This window comes from Mirounga angustirostris, unplaced genomic scaffold (assembly GCF_029215605.1).
Source record: "Mirounga angustirostris isolate CCGP_5_RB_7025 unplaced genomic scaffold, mMirAng1.0.hap1 SCAF_12, whole genome shotgun sequence".
Classification (NCBI taxonomy): Eukaryota; Metazoa; Chordata; class Mammalia; order Carnivora; family Phocidae; genus Mirounga; species Mirounga angustirostris.
In genome coordinates this window covers 68,596,832-68,615,591 of record NW_026991720.1, presented here as the reverse complement: position 1 = coordinate 68,615,591, position 18,760 = coordinate 68,596,832, and the positions used below count along the sequence as shown (strand labels likewise).

At 39.9% G+C, this 18,760-nt stretch overlaps 1 protein-coding gene across 9 annotated transcripts in view; it reads left to right on the top strand.

The window, feature by feature from the left end:
* The first annotated feature begins 5,763 nt into the window (after window positions 1–5,763).
* The window catches only part of PPP1R9A (protein phosphatase 1 regulatory subunit 9A), a 299,999-nt gene continuing 287,002 nt past the window's right edge, over window positions 5,764–18,760 (top strand). For 8 of the 9 annotated variants that reach the window (XM_064575255.1, XM_064575254.1, XM_045864680.3 and 5 more), the window contains exons 1-2: window positions 5,764–5,916; window positions 7,615–9,240. In XM_064575255.1, coding sequence (XP_064431325.1) covers window positions 7,846–9,240 — 1,395 coding nt within the window. In that variant the 5' untranslated portion in view covers window positions 5,764–5,916; window positions 7,615–7,845. Of the gene's footprint in view, window positions 5,917–6,158; window positions 6,375–7,614; window positions 9,241–18,760 lie in introns of those variants that run through there. The other variant, XM_045864677.3, reaches the window with a different exon arrangement.

The following is an 18,760-nucleotide window of genomic DNA, read 5'->3' as shown; positions in this document are numbered from 1 at the left end:
AGTTGATAAAAGTCTATGCCGGACATCAAGATTATAGCTAAGAACCTATGGAAAATGTACTAACAACTCAGAACAAAATTTTTATTATTTCTTTTTTTTTTTTTTAATTTATTTATTTGAGAAAGAGTGAGAGAGAGTGCCGGGTGTAAGGGCAGAGGGAGAGGGAGAGAAAGTCTTAAGCAAACTCCAAGCTGAGTGGGGAGCCTGACTTGGGACTCGAACCCATGACCCTGAGATCATGATCTAAGCTGAAGCCAAGAGTCTGGTGGCTCAACCAACTGCCCCGCTCAGGCACCCTTGTTATTTCTAAAAGCAGATAATCACATCTACAAGTTAAATACTAGAGGGTTTTGTTTTGTTTTGTTTTGTTTTGTTTTGTTTTCTTTTTAAGTAGGTTCTAAGCTCAGCATGGAGTTCAGGGCTTGAACTCATAACCCTGAGGTCAAGACCTGAACTGAGATCAAGAATCAGATGCTTAACTGACTGAGCCACCTAGGCACTCCTAATACTAGAGTTTTAAAAAAATGTTTTTTATAACTTGGATTTTATACCAAATGGGACTATAATGGACCTCCTCAAGGTCTAGTTCTGTTACTAGAACCAGAATGGAAATGGAAATAAAATCAAAGAAATTTCCTGTTTAATTGCAGACAAACAGGGGTGTTTATTTATTAACTTTAATCCACCAAGGCTAATGCCATGGAATAGAGAAGCTACTGACATACCTTTGTTATTCTTTGATTCCTTTCTCCATATTTTCACAACTATGAGTGTTTTGGACAACTCTTTCCTCCAACAATTGTGTGCAAACAAGAGCTATGCTATCAAATAGCTCAAGAAATAGGCTTAGCATTTCTAAGGTAAAAGAATAATGAATATGAATTCCAGCAAAGTGTTTTCAATTTGAATCTCAATTGACACTTTGCTAATTGTTCTTCCAGTGAAGGATTACCATGCCTCTCCCATTTTGTTTCTGATTTGAAATATAAAATTCTTCTGAAGCAGAGTAGACAACATGTCAATCCCAAAGATGCTAGAGTTCAGGTTCACTTTGTGGGTTGGAGGACTGGCAGAATACCACCACCAGAATCCTTCTGCCAGAGGAGCTAATCTGTTGAAAGTAAAACGAGTTTCTGTAGAGACAGATAAACACCTCACACTTGTTTTTAAACATGCAATTTATACTATTATAAAACTGAAAACTGAGAAGAATGGTTATAGCAGCTATTGTTTCAAACTTAGAAGCAGTGACAGTAATGAAAACATCATACCAATGTCTAGTCTAATAAAACTCTTGGTTTACTGTGTTTTGTGTGGGCAACCAAATAAAGTAAAAATAGGGAAAAAAGAGAAGATGCATCATGTTGACCTAAACATGCTGTAAATCTATTGAACTTTTTTTGTAGAGCTAAGAAATTAATAGCAACTTAAAAAATGTCTAGGAATCCCAAGAAGTTCTATAGTTTATTACTTTCAAAAAAAAAGTAAGTACTTAAACCCATCACGAGCCTACTTTTAGGCTGAACAGCCAAGATACTGGATGTATTGTAGAATGAGAAATGGATCAATGGATCAAGATGATGGTATAAATTTTCGGTGGCATGCCCAAGCCATGAATGTAGGTAGAAAGCAATGTTGAATCTTATCAATTTATTTGGGCAGAAATGACACCTTCTAGATTAGAAAAATCTGTTTATTGATTTAAGCTTAATTTCATAGCTAGTAACACAAAATCAGACTGATCATAGAGCTCTCTGATGTATTCTGAATGTAAGCCTAAGGACTCTGTCACTATTTTACAGAAATATATTTCATCTCTACAATGGAGTGTCTGTGAAATACCAAAAGACTAAAACACTGTCAGACAGACTTAAATTTTTACCCTTAAATAGGGATGGTTATTTTAAAAGATGGACCTTTAAGATACCTGAATACCAACATTCACATCTAAAGGGGACAAAGCACTCTGATATTTGCAAATGTGAAATAAGCAGTCATGAATACACTTTTGGTAACCAAGTTGCTTCATTACTATCAACACATTTTTCTTATTAGTATTGATAAAGAAATAGTAGTAGGAGTAAAATATCCTTTTATGCTAAAGCTATGTGTAAACTTACTTATACAAATTGCTCTTCCATTACTTTGCATATTCCATAAAGAAATTATTGTAGAGACCTTTACCTTTGTTCTATCCTTTTCTTTCCATAACCTTCTGTTAACATACAATCAGCCAGGTGCCTTCCTGCATTAAATTATGGAGTGATAGGCAGTCTTCAGGCTTAGCTTAGTTAATATTACCTAGTCTTAAAATTTGATTTAGGCTTGATTTAGGCTTAATAACTGCACCTAATATTTCACTTATACTTGTGAATAATATAATTCTTTGACTAGTTACTCAGAATATCCATTATGAGAACTTTAAAAACATATTGAGAAAACCCCTAAAACAACATAGAATACATTTTGTACTTTTTTTTTTTAAGATTTTATTTATTTATTTTAGAGAGAGAGAGCGTTTGAGCAGGAGGGCCTGAGGCGGGGCTTGATCACATGATCTGGAGATCATGACCTGAGCTGAAATCAAGAGTCTGCCACTTGACCAACTGAACCACCCAGGTGTCCCTACATTTTGTGCTTTTTATCTACTAATCTTATGGTCCATTTTTACTAATAATGGTATTACTGATTACAAAGGAACTAAGAATAACAGTCCACAGTATTCTCCAGGACTTATAAAAAAAAAAATCATATGGGAAAATCATCTCTCCCAAAGCATTGTACTTTGTAGACCATGCATGTCAATACTAAACATCACCTTTTACACCCTAACACTGCTCTAGCCCCTTTCCAACTGGAACATGCAAAACTTATGACCTTGTATCCTCAATACATTAATGATCTATTGAACTAAGTTTTAACCCTTATAAAATCAATATACTTTTTTTAATTTATAGAAATGCAAATGTTGTCTAGGATAGCACTGTCCAAAAGAAATTTCTGTGGTGGAAATGTTCTGTATCTACACTGTCCAATAGGGTAGCCACTAACCACTGAGTCCTTCAAATGTGGCTAGTGGGACTAAAGGAACTGAATTTTTTTTTTTAAAAGATTTTATTTATTTATTTGACAGAGAGATAGAGAGAACAGGTAGGCAGAGAGGCAGGCAGAGGGAGAGGGAGAGGCAGGCTCCCCGCCGAGCAGGAAGCCCGATGCGGGGCTCGAACCCGGGGACCCTGGGATCATGACCCGAGCCGAAGGCAGCCGCTTAACCGACTGAGCCACCCAGGCGCCCCAAGGAACTGAATTTTTAATTGTATTTAATTCTAAGTAATTTATTTATTTTATTTTATTTAAAAAATTTTTAAAGGTTTTATTTATTTATTTGACAGAGAGACACACAGCGGGAGAGGGAACACAAGCAGGGTGAGTGGGGGATGGAGAAACAGGAGTCCTGCTGAGCAGGGAGCCTGAGTCGGGCTCGATGCGGGCTTGATGTGGGGCTCCATCCCAGGACCCTGGGATCATGACGTGAGCCGAAGGCAGATGCTTAACGACTGAGCCACCCAGGCACCCCTAATTCTAAGTAATTTAAATAGCCACATGTATTGGATTAGTACTGGTCTAGTAGACCCTTGAAACAGATGAGTGGTAGAACTGGAAAGTAGAATGTGGGCAATCAAGAAATCTTAAAATTATCAGCATTATGTTTTAAAAACTCTATCATTCATTCCTTCAGTATGAATTTATCCAGAAGGTTCACATAAAAAAAAAAAAAAAAAAGAAACCCAAAGCAACCAAATTCTTTAGGTTGCTTTTCTGTATGAATCATCTTTTTGCAAAGAGGTGTAAGACTGATTTTATTGCCAGCTCTGCCCCCTCTTCTACAGACAGAACTCAGTGATTAGGTTCTTGCATTTATTTAGGTTATTCTCCTAAAAAACATGGTTTCCATACTGCAAATAAATGACAGGAACTTTTCCACTAAATTATCCCAGACAGCACAAATGTTCTTTCCAAAAGTGGAGACTGGAACCACAGCCCCCTCACATTGCCTGCTACATCTGTTTATGCTTATAGAAGTGACATCCACTTTGTAGACAGAGAATGCCAATTTCTTGGGAAAGCACCCAGAATTTGGTGAGCTTGAAGAAAAAACTTCACCGTTCAAGATAAATGATACTTAGAATTGAGTAGCTACAAAGGCCTTTTGAAATTAAGTGAGAAGAGATTTTGCTCCTAGAGTATAGATTCTGTATACAGACTTGCTGGAGTTCATATCTAACTATAATCATTTACTAGTTGATAACGCTATGGGTAAGTTAAAAAACCTAAACCTCAGTTTTCCCATCTGGGAAATGCAGATAATAATAGTTCTGTTGGGAAAACTTGTTTAAGACTTTGAAGTGGGCAAATATCACTGGGTGTCCTTTCAATGGAAGGCTGGATGTTATCTACAGGACTCTGTTTTTTTTGGTTCTACAGGAGTCTGCACCTTTGACCTTTGACAAGGCCATTTTACTATTTCATAGGCTGTAGAAATTAATGAAAATGTAAATGTTCTTATCTATAGAAATGCAAAATTACTTTGTTTTTTAGAGATACCATTACTTCCCTGTAGAAGAGATAATTCAAAACATTTCATTTTTGCGCCTTATAGAATATTAAGCAGTTCTGCCTCTTTACTGATTGTCCATAAGGTCTGCTTTTCACATCCTTGTTGGAATGGGTTGTAACAATTTGCGATTCGCTCCCTAATTAATCAGTCAAATGATATTTGACACATTTTTATTTTATATTTCTATGAGAGTTACGGTTTTCCCTTCTTGAAAAATGATCCTTTAGTCATTTCTGCCCTGTGGAGTCTTTGGGAGGATTGGTTTAAAGGTCCACATTGACTGTCATGACCAGTTTTATATTTTGCCGCAAGGCTGTAACACTTGTGGTGTCTTTTTGGGGAGGGGAGCAAGGGGGATTGAGCAGTGATAAAAGGGGGAAGGTGGGGGTCTGAAAAACTCCATCCTGACGCAAAAGTCAGAAGAACTCCTCATCTTTTTCCTTTTAACAGTGGAGACTTGAGGTCAAGGTGGGTGTTAGGCGGGGCACAGTGGCCTAAGTGTTGGCCTTCCGGGCCTGGAGAGTGGCCTGGGGGTTTAGATGCCCTGGGGTCATGAAGTTCACTGCAGACTTTGTGGGGGCCCAGCAGCGAGCCAATCGCTACCCCAGTTCCCGCCGAACCAACCCCCGGAGCAGCAAGGCGGCCGGGTCCCCGAAGGGCAGGCCTTGCCCCAGGCCGGGGAGGCCCGTAGCCCACGGCCGGGGGTGGGGCGGCCTCGCCGCGGGCCGGTGCTTTTCGCCCTCCGTTGGCCGCCAGAGGCTCCCTCTCTCTCTCCCTCTCCTGGGATTTTGCTGCCGGGCTCCCTCTCTCTGCGGCCCTAGAGTTAATCCCATCAGCCGAGGTGAGGCACCTGTTACCCTGGGCCTTCCTCACCCGCGCGGCCTCTCCCCCACTACACCGCGGCTCCCGGGCGGCCCAACCGGCCCGGCGCGGGGGGCCGCACGTGGGCCAAGCCCCTTCCGCGCCGGGACCCCCCGCCCCAGGCCGGCCCGCGTGTGCGAGCGTGTCGCGGCCCGGGCCGCCGCCCGCCCGCCCGGCCGCCCGCAATGGCGTTGGGCAGCGCCGCGCGCCTCCCGGGGCCGCCCGCCGCCGGCTGGCCGCGCGTGGGGGCCGCGGCGCGAGTGGAAGCGGCCGCCGCAGCCGCCCTCCGCGCTGCGCCGTGAGCGGCGGGTGGAGGGGCGCCGAGCCGGCCGGCGCGGAGAGAGCCGCGGCCACCGTGGGGCGGGGGGCGCCTCTGAGGAAGGGGGGGTGGGAGCCGCGGCCGCCCGACCCTCCCCGCCGGCGGCGGCTCCCGCTCGGTAAGGGGGAGGCAGTGCGCGGGGCGAGGAGTTGGGGAGGGTGGCGATGAAGAGGAAAAACATCGGGACGTACAAAGGCTGAGTTGCAGGCTGGGGGTGGGGGTGGGTTGTGGTTGGGGAGCGATAGGGCGAGGATCGGAGGCATTATCAGTGGGATCTATTGTTTCCTGGCACGTTGGGAGGAAAAACAAAGGGATTTATTATCATTACCCTGCAATTTTTTTCCTTTTTCTTTTTTTTAATGTGGCCAGGGAGCTCGGCTTTCCCCGTGCCACACGGGGATCCGCCTGGCAGCCGCCGGGAGCCGCAGCCAATGTGTTAGGACTTCAGGTGCTTTTTGGCACAAAGCTAGACTGCGACCTCCTACCATAGCGCTTGGCGTCACCTGCTTTCCCGGCCCTGCCCCGGGGCCGAGGGATTGCGTCCCGAACCAGGCTTGGGAACCGGCTGCCTCTCAAGTTGGTGTTATTTATGTTTGTCTTTTGTGAGGGCAGGTTTTGAGTCCCCCGGCGGCCCCATCGCCCCCGCCCCCGCCCCCCGCGGGTTCGAATTGGCCGGGGGAGGGAGTGGGGCGGCTGTGTAGGGGGGAGGGGAGGGTGTGTAAGGCTTCAGCAAATGTCAGGGGACAAGGCGATTGTCGATGCTTTACCAAAAAACAGGCACCACACTCTCAAGCCTTTCTTGTTTGTCTGCATGGGCCATGCATGCGTGCTGGGCCAGAAGCCGAGTTCGGAGGCGGTTTAAGTCGAAGATTGTGCGTGAGGGTGATGTGGCTCGGCCTAATATTAAAAGACAAAACAAAGCAAAAAACAAAATGAAAAATCTTTAGGACTACATTGTCTGCGCCTCAGCAGATCTTGAAATATTTGATTAATGGCATATTGATATAAAATCCAGCTGTGGGCTAGTGGAGACCAGCGAGCATGTATTGCGTTGCGTTTTGAGCTCCTAGTAAGAGGCAAGTGGGAGTAAACAAATCAGGACTATGAAAAGAGGTTTCATGTGATACTTGCTTTCTGATCGTCACGTTCTCCTGCATTTATTCCCATGATAGTCTACATCTCACTCTATAATTAATAGTATCCACTCTTAGGAAACTTCCAGGTATTAGATGTGAGTGCACTTAGAGTGAAACTTATTTTCATTTAAGAACTTTCTTCTGCTTGTTTTGGTCTGAAAATGTACTAATGTTGCTTTGGGAATGCTGTAAATGAGAATATTGGACCAGAGAGAGTTAAGCCTCTGTAGGCATCTTTGGACTTTGGAAACATAGAATCCAAACTTTTAATTGTGCTTATACAGAAAGAATAAATTCTACCTGATGTGGAGCATCCCAAATGAAATTCATTTTTTTCTGAACAGTTTGATGATATCTTAAAGATCTGTGAACTGCTGGTTTCTTTGAAGGTCATTCACAAAAGCAACAGAAACTTAGGCTAACGTAGTGTACTTGTACTTATGTGTGACTTGTGTATTAGTGTGTGATTTCTCTAGGGGTCTCCAAATTGTGTTTGAAACATTTTTGTTACCCAAGACCAATCAGAGGTATAACTTGGCTTTTAAATTCCCATTCCAATAAGTAATTTTTTTTTTCTGTTTGACATATGGCTAAGCCACTTTCAAAAGTGTATTATTAATTGATGAAACTTAAGTTCAAATAAGTAAATGAATTTAGAAATTCATTCTTTTCTATTACAGATGAACCTCTAGTCTTGCTTTGAAAAAGCCATTTTGTGTAACTCTTGACTGAATAATTTCCTAATACACCTGTTGGGAGGATCACTGATACAGTATGCCATTTGAGAGGTACTTTTTCTTGACCAAATACTGGTGATTAGAGAAGAGAGGTGTTTTGTTTTTGTTTTTTGTTTTTTTGGTTTTTTTTTTCCTGATCATTATGAACACTGGCTTTTCACCCCTGAAGTAAAAATGTTGAAAACCGAGTCTTCAGGTGAACGAACCACTCTCAGAAGTGCCTCTCCTCACAGGAATGCTTATAGAACTGAGTTCCAGGCACTGAAAAGTACCTTTGACAAACCCAAGTCAGATGGGGAACAAAAAACAAAAGAAGGTGAGGGCTCCCAGCAGAGCAGGGGGAGGAAATATGGCTCCAACGTCAACAGAATTAAAAATCTATTCATGCAGATGGGTATGGAACCCAATGAAAATGCTGCAGTCATTGCCAAAACAAGGGGGAAAGGTGGACCTTCGTCTCCGCAGAGAAGAATGAGGCCCAAAGAATTTCTGGAAAAAACAGATGGCTCAGTTGTCAAGTTGGAGTCCTCCGTTTCAGAACGAATCAGTAGATTTGACACAATGTACGATGGCCCTTCATATTCTAAGTTCACAGAAACTCGGAAGATGTTTGAGAGAAGTGGGCATGAATCAGGACAAAACAACCGCTATTCCCCAAAGAGAGAGAAACCTGGAGGGAGTGAACCTCAGGATGAATGGGGTGGCTCGAAGTCCAACAGAGGCAGTACCGATTCCTTGGACAGCCTTAGCTCCCGGACAGAGGCTGTCTCCCCAACTGTGAGTCAACTGAGTGCAGTATTTGAGAACACCGATTCCCCCAGTGCCATTGTTTCTGAGAAGGCAGAGAACAACGACTACTCTGTGACTGGGCATTATCCCCTGAATCTACCATCTGTTACTGTTACAAATCTTGACACCTTTGGTCACCTTAAGGATTCTAATTCTTGGGCTCCTCCAAGCAAACACGGTGATGATGCAGAGGATGCTCAGAAGGGTCATACAACTCCAGTACCAGAAGTGGCTTTGAAAAGTACCTCTCTAGCCCCAGTGCCCAGTGAAGAGACACAGCAGAGCAAGGACGCCGAGGACTCCACATCTAACCAAGAGACTCCTGTCGGGATTGACAGAGACATTCCTGAAGAACCTTGTGCTGAAAATAAGGCAATGCCAGAGTCAGAAATCCCTTCACCACAGAATGAACCTTTAGAAGACGCCGAAGCTAATTTAGTTGGGAGTGAGGCAGCAATGCATCAGAAGAAAGACCTTGCAGGTGGTGATTTTACCTCTGCTGCTGCTTCTGGATCCAGGTGTGGAAAGGAAGTACCTGAAGATTCAGATCATTTTGAGAGTACCCATGTTTACATGCACAGTGACTATAATGTATACAGGGTAAGATCCAGGTATAATTCAGACTGGGGAGAGACAGGCACTGAGCAGGATGAGCAGGAAGAGAGTGATGAAAACAATTATTATCAACCTGATATGGAATACTCGGAAATTGTTGGATTGCCAGAAGAAGAAGACATCCCAGCAAATAGGAAAATTAAGTTTAGTAGTGCTCCAATTAAGGTAAGTATGTTTTCTCAGTTTGCTTTTGAAGTTTTTTCTAAGTTTTTTTTTTTTTTTTTTTCTTAGTATTTGGGCCTAAATGTATGTAGAATAGATTTGACAACTATAAGGAATTCACGGTTGTTGATATACACATGTTGTCAAGTGATTTTAGAAGTTTCGGAGGTGTCCACGTATTTCCTAATATGCTTTATGGTTGCTTAAACCAGTATTGACTAATAGTAAAGTTGAAGAAGTTTGGGGATTGTGAGATACATTCCATTGGACTGGAGTATGAATAATATGAACACTGAAAACCAGGAGTGTTAGTTTGAAATAGAATTACCTCTTTAACTAGTTTCACTAAAAGTCCCCATAAGTAATAAAATTTTCTGAATCTGGACACTCTAGGTTATGAGGCATAATGTATAATGAGAGAGGTATGGTTGACCTTGAAATAATAGTCTTTATTTAATTGCTTAAAAAATCCGAGTTCTCTCTTACTTAAGTGTAAGTGGATTGTGAAGAATGTAGGAACTTAACTTTTTTTCTTTTTTGTATTGCTACTTAGTAGTGAAAGTTTGATTCATGGAAATGTCTTAGCGGACTTAAATACTTTAATTGGAAAGCTGTGACTGTGAGTAGCTTTGAGTTCAGAATTTGTGATGTAGTCCTGAAATGAAATTTTATGAAAGGAAATTAAATTGATTTGGCATTCACATATATGTTTTGACCTCTTAAAAGCTGGATAAATGCCATTTGAATTCAGATGCTCTATTCTGATGACTTCATTTAGTTAACATTTGGTGTAGAAGAAATAACACAATGTACATCAGTGGCGGGTGGTGAAACATTATTAGCTGATAATGGCGGGAGGGGCAGGAGGTGGTGGGTTGAGTATCACAGTCTCCTGGAGTGATTTTTCAAAGTGTACTTGCCCATCAGCCTCTGTCCTAAGATCTGGCATGCCCTTCTAGGGGAATCTGAAGGGTTGTGGTGGTAGAATGTGTAGTTGGAAACCACTTTCTAGGGACTCCTAGCTTGTCCAGTGTGTATATATGATAGACTTGGAATTTGATATGGTATCTTTTAAAAGAATCTGAAATCACTGTCTATTGTTATTTCCATCTTTTGAAACTTCCATATAAGGCTGTAAGAGAGATAATTTACAAAGCAAAGAGAAATTTGACTTTGCTTTAATTATGAAATACTAATTTGAAATAAAGTAATAATCTATGAAATTATTTTAGGTGTTAGTAGGCAGACTTTCATTTCATTAGTGTAAGACAAAAGTTCTGGATCAGAATGGGCCATGCCAAGTTACACTATGTTTAAAATAACTAGAGATGTGAGTGTGGTTTCTGAGTAAGCTAAGTTTCTTTGCTGTGTTTTCCCACTTTACTTTGTGAACCTTTCCCCTCTATTCCCCTCCACCCCCACCCCCCATTCTTAGGCTCTCTCTTTAGAGGTGTCTTTCCTTCAGGCCTGCCCAGAGAGCTCCTTAATTTCACCATGCATGTTCCCTGTCCAAGTGCTTTCCTTTGAACATCATCTTTCTACCCCTTAGGAAGAAAGCAATAAGATTAAATTGTTTCACATTGAGCAAGGCAGGAATAACTGAAATGAACTCTTCAAGGAGTTTGTTAAAACCAGTGACTAACTCCCTAATGGGGGAATAGCAGCTTACAAAAATTTATCAAGTAGAACACTACCCACTCAACCAAATGGGGCACCAGCCTTGTATTTGGGTCCCGTGCTGCACAAAATATAACGCACGGTGTTGGGTTTAATGCATTTTAAAGGATTTCTCATTGAAATATGGCTGTTCATTGGTGAACAAACCAGGTTTGGAGTATGATATTCTGAAATTCAAGTGATTTTTTTTCCTGCTATTGCTTATAACAAAAAGCATTTTGCCTTTTAATTTTCATATAATAAACTATTTTATATAATAAAGAATGAAATAGAGTACATACATATAAGTTGTAACACATTTTATCAAGAACATCAAGCATAAGGTTTGTGAAACAAAGATAATGCACCAGGTTTTATGGGCAGTTAACAGTACTAGTTAGAGTGGATTAAGTTTGCAAACAGAAGATTCATTCTTAGCCCTTTGTAATGAATAAGACAATTACTCTTTCTTGTTCTCATTGTTTAACATGTAAGTGGATTCACTTGGAAATTTTGAGAACTACTTTTCTACTGGTGCTGGTGATGGTAGTGTTTAGATTATTCTCCAATGAGGATTTTTGCCTCAGAGGGTGGTAATAATGAAATTCAGCAAGTATTTATTGAAAGCTTATCATGTGTCTGTGCTCATGCTGTTAGATGTAGAAGACACAAATCTATAATATTACCTCTTTCCTGTGTGAGCTGATGAAGTCAGTTCTTCAACAGTTGGTATTTAAAACCCATGTAAAAAGTCTGAAAACCTGTGCTGAAAAGTCTAATGTCCTCTGAGGACTGTAACTGTCCTTGGCCGTGCTAAATGCATGGATTGAATAGGATTTGATAGACCATTTGGAAGGGAATATGCTGAGCCATTCCCTATGTATGTTTTCTTATTCTTTTTGTAGAGATTCCCTTGTGGAATGGGAGATTATGATTTCCAACCTGAATCTTTTCTTTTGAAATTTAAACATATCCCTCTTTCAGCAACCATAGGTTACATACTCTTTATAGAAATGATCTCTAGAACTTTTATATTCTTTTCCTGATATTCTCACCTTATTCTTCACTAGAGTAAATATTCTCAACACTTTTAGACTTTCGTTTTACATCTTGTTTATGATCTTTGTGTGTGTGTGATCATTTCCTCAGTTTTTATTTCAGTTCTTCTGTAGATGTTTTAAATAGATACTTTCCTAAGATGTCTTAAATCTGGACCTAGAAAAGCATCAAAATGATATCTGATCTTTCCTGTGTAGCATATTACTTATACATAATTGTTGCTGACATTTAGAAATGGATTGTTTCTTAGTGGATAGATTGACATGTTTCACAGTGTTGTGGAAAATTAGACTGGAATTGATTAATAATGGAAAATATAAAATCCAAGTTTGAGATACGGAATGAGAGAGTGTTATGAACCATGCTAATCTGAGATCTGGAATTAGCCTTCATTCTCAGGAATTTCTCAAAACCAAGAGATTGAATTAATTAGATTTGCTTTAAATGAATCCAGGCGAGAAGGGGTGATATTTTTCATTATTGTTTTCTATTAATTTGGAACATTTACTGAGCCCTTACTATGTGTGGGGAACAGTGCAATATACAATAAAATGTAATAAATACATAAAATGACTGGAGCCGATCAGGTCAGGAACTGCTGGGAGGTGGGGAGTGGATAGCCCGTTAAGGATGCTTCTCAGGCTATTCTGCTGAACTGTTCTTGGATTCTCTTTCTAAGGTCCCTGTAACCTTTTTAAGGCAGTCATAACCCTTTCTCTGTTTCTGGGACCCTTATGTCCTTTGGATAGATGTTCTTGAAACATAGCATAGAAGAAAAAGGGTATTTTCCTAATTCCCTTAGCAAGAAGGGGATTGCAGGGTTGATGTTAAGTTATGTTCTGCTGTATTTTTCTGAGTGTTTTCTCCAACTGTATGGAGCTTTACAGAGCTGGGGTTCAAAGGAGAATCACCAAGGGCAGCAGTGCTTCTCTAAATCTTACATGATACTTGTTGAAAGTGGGTCCCTTAGCATTCTCTTTCTCTTTTGGGGCTCTGAGTTGGTACACAGGGCATATATGAGACCTTTTATTCGGGATGGTGTTCAGAGTATAGTTCTGAGATCCAAATTTCTGTCGTTCTCTTTCTTCAGATAGTCTTGCTCAGTGCTCTTAAACTTTAATATGCTCATGAATCACCTGGGGATCTTTTAAAATGCAGATTTCTGATTCAGTAGGTATTTTGGGGGAAATCACCTTGATGCAAAGGTTAGCCTCCAAGTAGACCATCGGCTTTCCCACGGGTTATGGAATAGGCTCAGCAAGTTAAATGTTTGAATCACAGTATTTATCAAATCAGTTTAAACAGCCAGAAGCAAGAGGAAAGCCATGGGGAAAGTTAACACAGCTAAGGTGCAAAGGTTGGAAGGACCACACGACCTACGACCTGAGGCCCGGGTATGCGATATTCCTATGTCCCGACCTTCTCGCTTTCACATCACCCTTCCCATTGAGGGTGCGGTTATGAGGACCACAGCTGATTTTGAGCAAGGGCTCCAGATACTAATAATCCCCTCAGCTCATGATATCATGGTATTTGCTCTACAGACGAGAGAGGGTACAAGTACACTTACATACAGCTGTAGCTTTGCCAGTTTCCCTGGGTTTTCTTTGTGTTTGTTGGGACAGGCACCGGCGGGTCTGGAGTAAGACCAGGCTGGGCGTCCTCGGTGGGTGGCTGATACAGAGATGGCGTGTCTGGCAGTCCGGAGATGGCACGATGATGACTTGGTCATTCCATCCTTTTCTTTTCTACAAGTGAACCTCTTGTTTGTTCCATCATATTTTCTATTTTGGAATGTCTTACAGCTTACTAACTTACCTATTTTTAACATATCTTAAGAACTTGGCCTTCGTTTTAGAAGCTTATAAGTTCTTATTATCTATATCTAATTGAGCCTCGGAGTGTTGCCTTTACCTCCTAAGCTGTTAGCTTACTTACCATTACTGACCATCACTTACGAGTTTCATCCATTCATTTGTTTTCTTGACCTTTATAACAGAATTTAATATTCTTCAATAATAGAGCAGATTCACAAACAGTAGGTCTCAGGTGAGATCGTGTATTCCTAAAAAGATCTCAAGTGGGTGCTGAGGCTGCTGGTCAACAGATCACTGTTTGGAATATGATTGTGAAGTACAGTTTTCTCACTTCTGAAAGGAGCTGGTCACAAAATGTTGGGGAAGCTCCTTTAACACGTTCTTTCCAGATTGGTCTTCTGTAGCTGGTTGTGTGGCATTGTGTTCTTGGAAGCTGACACAGGTGTAAAGTTGTAATGTGCATGATGGTTGTGGATACAAGAGTGGATTATGATCCCTAAATACATAAAAAATTTGAGTCATTAAAATGTCACACCCTAGACTCCTATGTTAGACCACACAAGGGTTTTATACAACAGTATAAAAGTTTTTAATTATAAAAAACAGGAGGAAGAAGTTCTTGATAGACTCAGAAATTCCGTTTCTTTCATTTTTTTGGAAGCCTAAATTAATAAACTAGAGGGAGTATAAGGATTGTTGTCTTACTTAGTTTCTTTTTATTTGGATAACTTTGATGTCATAACATTTAAATTGGACTTCCTTTAAAATTCTGATGTCTTGTAACCTATGGTTTATAACCAGGTAAATATATCAGATATTTTAATGTACTGTACAAATATAATATACAAATATTTTAATGTACCCCTTTTCTAATATTGAATGTGTATACTAATACCTCTTCTCTATTTTACTAAATGCTGGTTATTTGGTAGTCAGAAAAGGGTTCTTTTCTGCAACAAACTATTACAGATGTTTTCTGGCATTTATTTGTAGTAGAAAGATACAGTTTTTTGTTTTTTGTATCCTCCATGATTTTTTGTCTTCCCCTCTAAAGTTCCTCACAAAGGACACTGGTTGTTGGGTTAGTGGATTTTAAAGGGAAGAGGCTGTGTTTAGGGGAAAATAACCTTCTGTTATCCACACCTTGTTTACCTTATTAACCCAGTTACATGCCCATCAGTAGTAATCTGATTTAAATCTCATCTGCATTAGATTTTTTTGCAACATCTTCTTCACCACTCAAGGACAAAAAAGGTTTCGGAATTTCTCTAGAGAGATATGGTTAACTATGGGATAATTTCTCCATAAACACAACAAGCATTGGTATATTAAACTCTGAATATCATTTCTTGGTTTTTGTGCCGTTATTTAATTTACTTAATATTCTTTTCTTAATATTCTGTGTTCTTCCTTTTTGGATCTGCTTCATTTTTGTTCTTTTGCTTCATTATATTCTACAGTTCTCATTTTGAATGGGAAGAGAGGATTCATATTTTTTCTTCCTGGTCACTTAAAAATTTTTCCCCTGGTTCTCATTTCTTCATTTTGGTTTGTGACATAGATACTTAAAGATGAAAAATCCTTCAAGGTAATCTAGTGTAATTTTCCCCTCACTCCAGTTAGCTCTTGAATAGCACATTGCTGACAGATGATCATTTGGCTTCTGCTTTAATAATTCCACCTTTGGGAGTTTATTATTTTGCAAGGTGAAAGGAAAGTTAGAAGGAGGGACACCCTGTGTGTGTGTGTGTGTGTGTGTGTGTGTAGGTGTACAGCATTGTGAATGTGCTTATTTTCATTTATTTTTAATTTGCAGTTTTTTATTGAGATAAAATTCAAATAACATAAAATTCACCATGCAATTTGATGGCTTTAAGTATATGCACAGTGTTGTGCAACCATCACTATTATCTAATTCTAGAACATTTCCATCACCCTAGAAAGAAACCCTGTGCCTCTTAGCAGTCACTCCCAATCCCCCTTCTTCCTGCATCCTCTGGCAAACACTAATCTACTTTCTGTCTCTATAGATTTGCCTCTTCTGGACATTTCATATAAATGGAATCAGGGGCATGCTTTTTGAAAGGAATGTAGGAGACACAATGAATGTGACTTGAGATATGGTAAAATTTAAGATACCCTGAGGACAGCAGACTATAGGAGAGCCTAAGGAGCAGGGGCAAAAGAATCTTCTGGGTGCTGACACGGTCTAAAGAGCAAGTCACAAGATGTGGGAGCAACAGATACTGTCTGCCCCTTATGCAATTTCATGGAGAGAAACAAAACAAAACAAAAACAAGCAGAGGAGACAGCAGGGTCCAGGAGGGCATGAGGGTATTTGAAAACTGAGGAAGAATGGTGCCTGTGGTGAAGAGGATGGTTGGAATAGCTCCCTTGTGAGGGACACTGACTTCCACGCATGTAATCTGAAATTGCTACAGATGGAGTCTAAGTGTTTGCTTCAGTGCAGGGCTATTGTTAAAGGCACTAATGTTAATTTCATGTTTACATTGGTCTTAGCACGAGGGACCCTTGTCCTTTCCTGATGATCTGATCAGCTTCTTTCCATCCTACTGCTCTTACGTTGTTGCTTTCATTATTCTTTTACATTCATCGGGATTGTTCAGAGACAAACTTCACTTTTTATCTTTAAAATTCTCCTTATTCTTCAATATTTTAATACAGAATTCATATGCCATACTTGGCTGTTATCGTAATGTAATCACTTATGAGATGAGTAATTTGGGGCAGGCATTCATTTAGTTTATTGCATGTTATTTACTGAAGCATAGTATCTATATTGCTATTAAATAGTATTAACTGGTAATGAAAGTAACACAAAGGGTGACTTGGTATTCTGTAAACTTGACAAATTGCCTCTTGAGGCCTTGGCTTTCTTATTTGTAATGGAGGCTATCTTGTAAAAGACCCCTTCTCAGCGTTAAGCTCTTGTGATTCTCTGATTATCTCTTAAACAGATTTGTACAATAAGTACCACTATCATAAATATTTGTGTTATTATTTCAAAGGGAAATGGACATCTTTTGTTGCAGTGTGGAAATGAATTTATATTAGTTGCTTTTGAGAATGTTATTTATGCTGTAAATTATAGTTTAAAATGATGAAAATTTTAAATCCAAGGGAGCACATTTTTATAGAGTGGCTTTTTAGAGAAACTCAACTTTTGCAAGTATGGGTTGAACTATATATTAAACACCCTTCTGAGGAACCTAAGAATAAAGAAATGTTTTGTAATATGGTTGCTGACATATTAATTGCTTCACTCCCTTTTGTTCTGGAAATAGCTTCATAGCATAGTTCAACATGATTGAGATATTGATATTTTTTTTTTTTTTGCAAAATTCCTAATTTTTCAGTCTAACTTGCTCTCTCTCACTCATCTGTTCTTACAAAAAGGACAATGAATCAGGCAGAGTATAAAGACATCTGGAAATTTTATCTTTCAGGAGGAGGAAAGTTTTGTTCTTCACTTAATCTATTTTCAGAGGGATTTAAGAAAAGCATTTGTAGTGTTAAAAGTTTCCCCTGTATATTTATGTATCAGGAAAAGTGGTTTTAGGTGAAATGGCTCATAGACCTGTTAGTTTCCTCTTTTTAAGTCAGATAATGAGTTTTATTTTGGGGAAAGCTGATCCTCCAAGTTGTTTTCTATACCAGCTGAAATACAGTGGGCTAGATTGGAACACGTAGTGGTTGGCAAGGATCTAAAAGATAAAGTCATGATTATGGAGGAGTGACCAGGTGAGAGGCTTCCACAGTAGCTCTGTGGAATTTTCCCTGTGATGCTTTTGGACTGGCATAACCCTGAGAAACTGAGTGACTCTGTGCCTTCAGGTCTGTCACTGTACAGTGGGGCGGACCCTTCTCTTTCATCCACTTAAGAGCTGCCCTCCGAAAATTACTTTTTACTTATGTTCCTCTTTCCCAAAAGTATGTCAGGATAGAGTTCCACGGGGGGTACATTCATGCTTGAAAATTTGTCTAATCTTGAATACAAGGATTTTATTTATTTTATTTTAAAAGATTTTACTTATTTATTTGAGAGAGAGCATGAGGGGATGGGGAGGATCAGAGGGAGAGGGAGAAGCAGACTCCCAGCTGAGCAGGGAGCCCGACAGGGCACTTGATCCCAGGACCCCGGGATCATGACCTGAGCCAAAGGCAGATGCTTAACTGACCGAGCCACCCAGGCGCCCCAAATACAAGGATTTTAAATTGTACTCAAAATCAGAGGTACCTGTTCAGGGTTTTGAAGAGTTTTCCTTCCACTGTAAGGGACCTCAGTTGAGGAGAGGGGAAAGCGGGTTTATTGGTTGGTATTTAAGATCAGCTTGTGAGTCGGTGCTGTATTGATGGGTTCTTTCTACCGATCACTTGTTTCAGATAAAATGGATGTGCAAAGTTGTTTCGTAAAGAAAGAAAAAGACATAAATTCACACTTGCACTTTGAATCAACTGGTATATATATACATATACTTTTAAAAGAACCCGTTTCTCAGGGGGGATGGCAAAAGTAACTGTAGGGTGTTTGACTATCACCTTGTGCACCTATACCTAAGATGTATTTGTTTTTAGAAGTTTCTTCTGTAGGTAGAATAATAAAATGCAGTAATTTAAGTTGTGCATGACTTATTATGTAATATACTATGCTCAGAGCACACATTTCCTGTTAGAAATTTTAAGATTGGGCACTAAACATTAAACACACAGACAAGCCTTATGAAAACAAAAACTGAATCAGAAGTGAAAAACTACAAAATAATAGGGAAAGCAGAATGCAAGAATGATGATAACATAGAGCAAGTCTTCGTTGACTTTTGATATATGTGCATAACACTATATTAGCATTAAAAAGGAATTAACCCTATATACAGTTTTTTGTTCAGGATCTAGAATTATCTATGATTATTTAGTATAGATTTCTAAAAATAAAATTATTGGCTAAAATATTTTAAAGCTATTCATACATA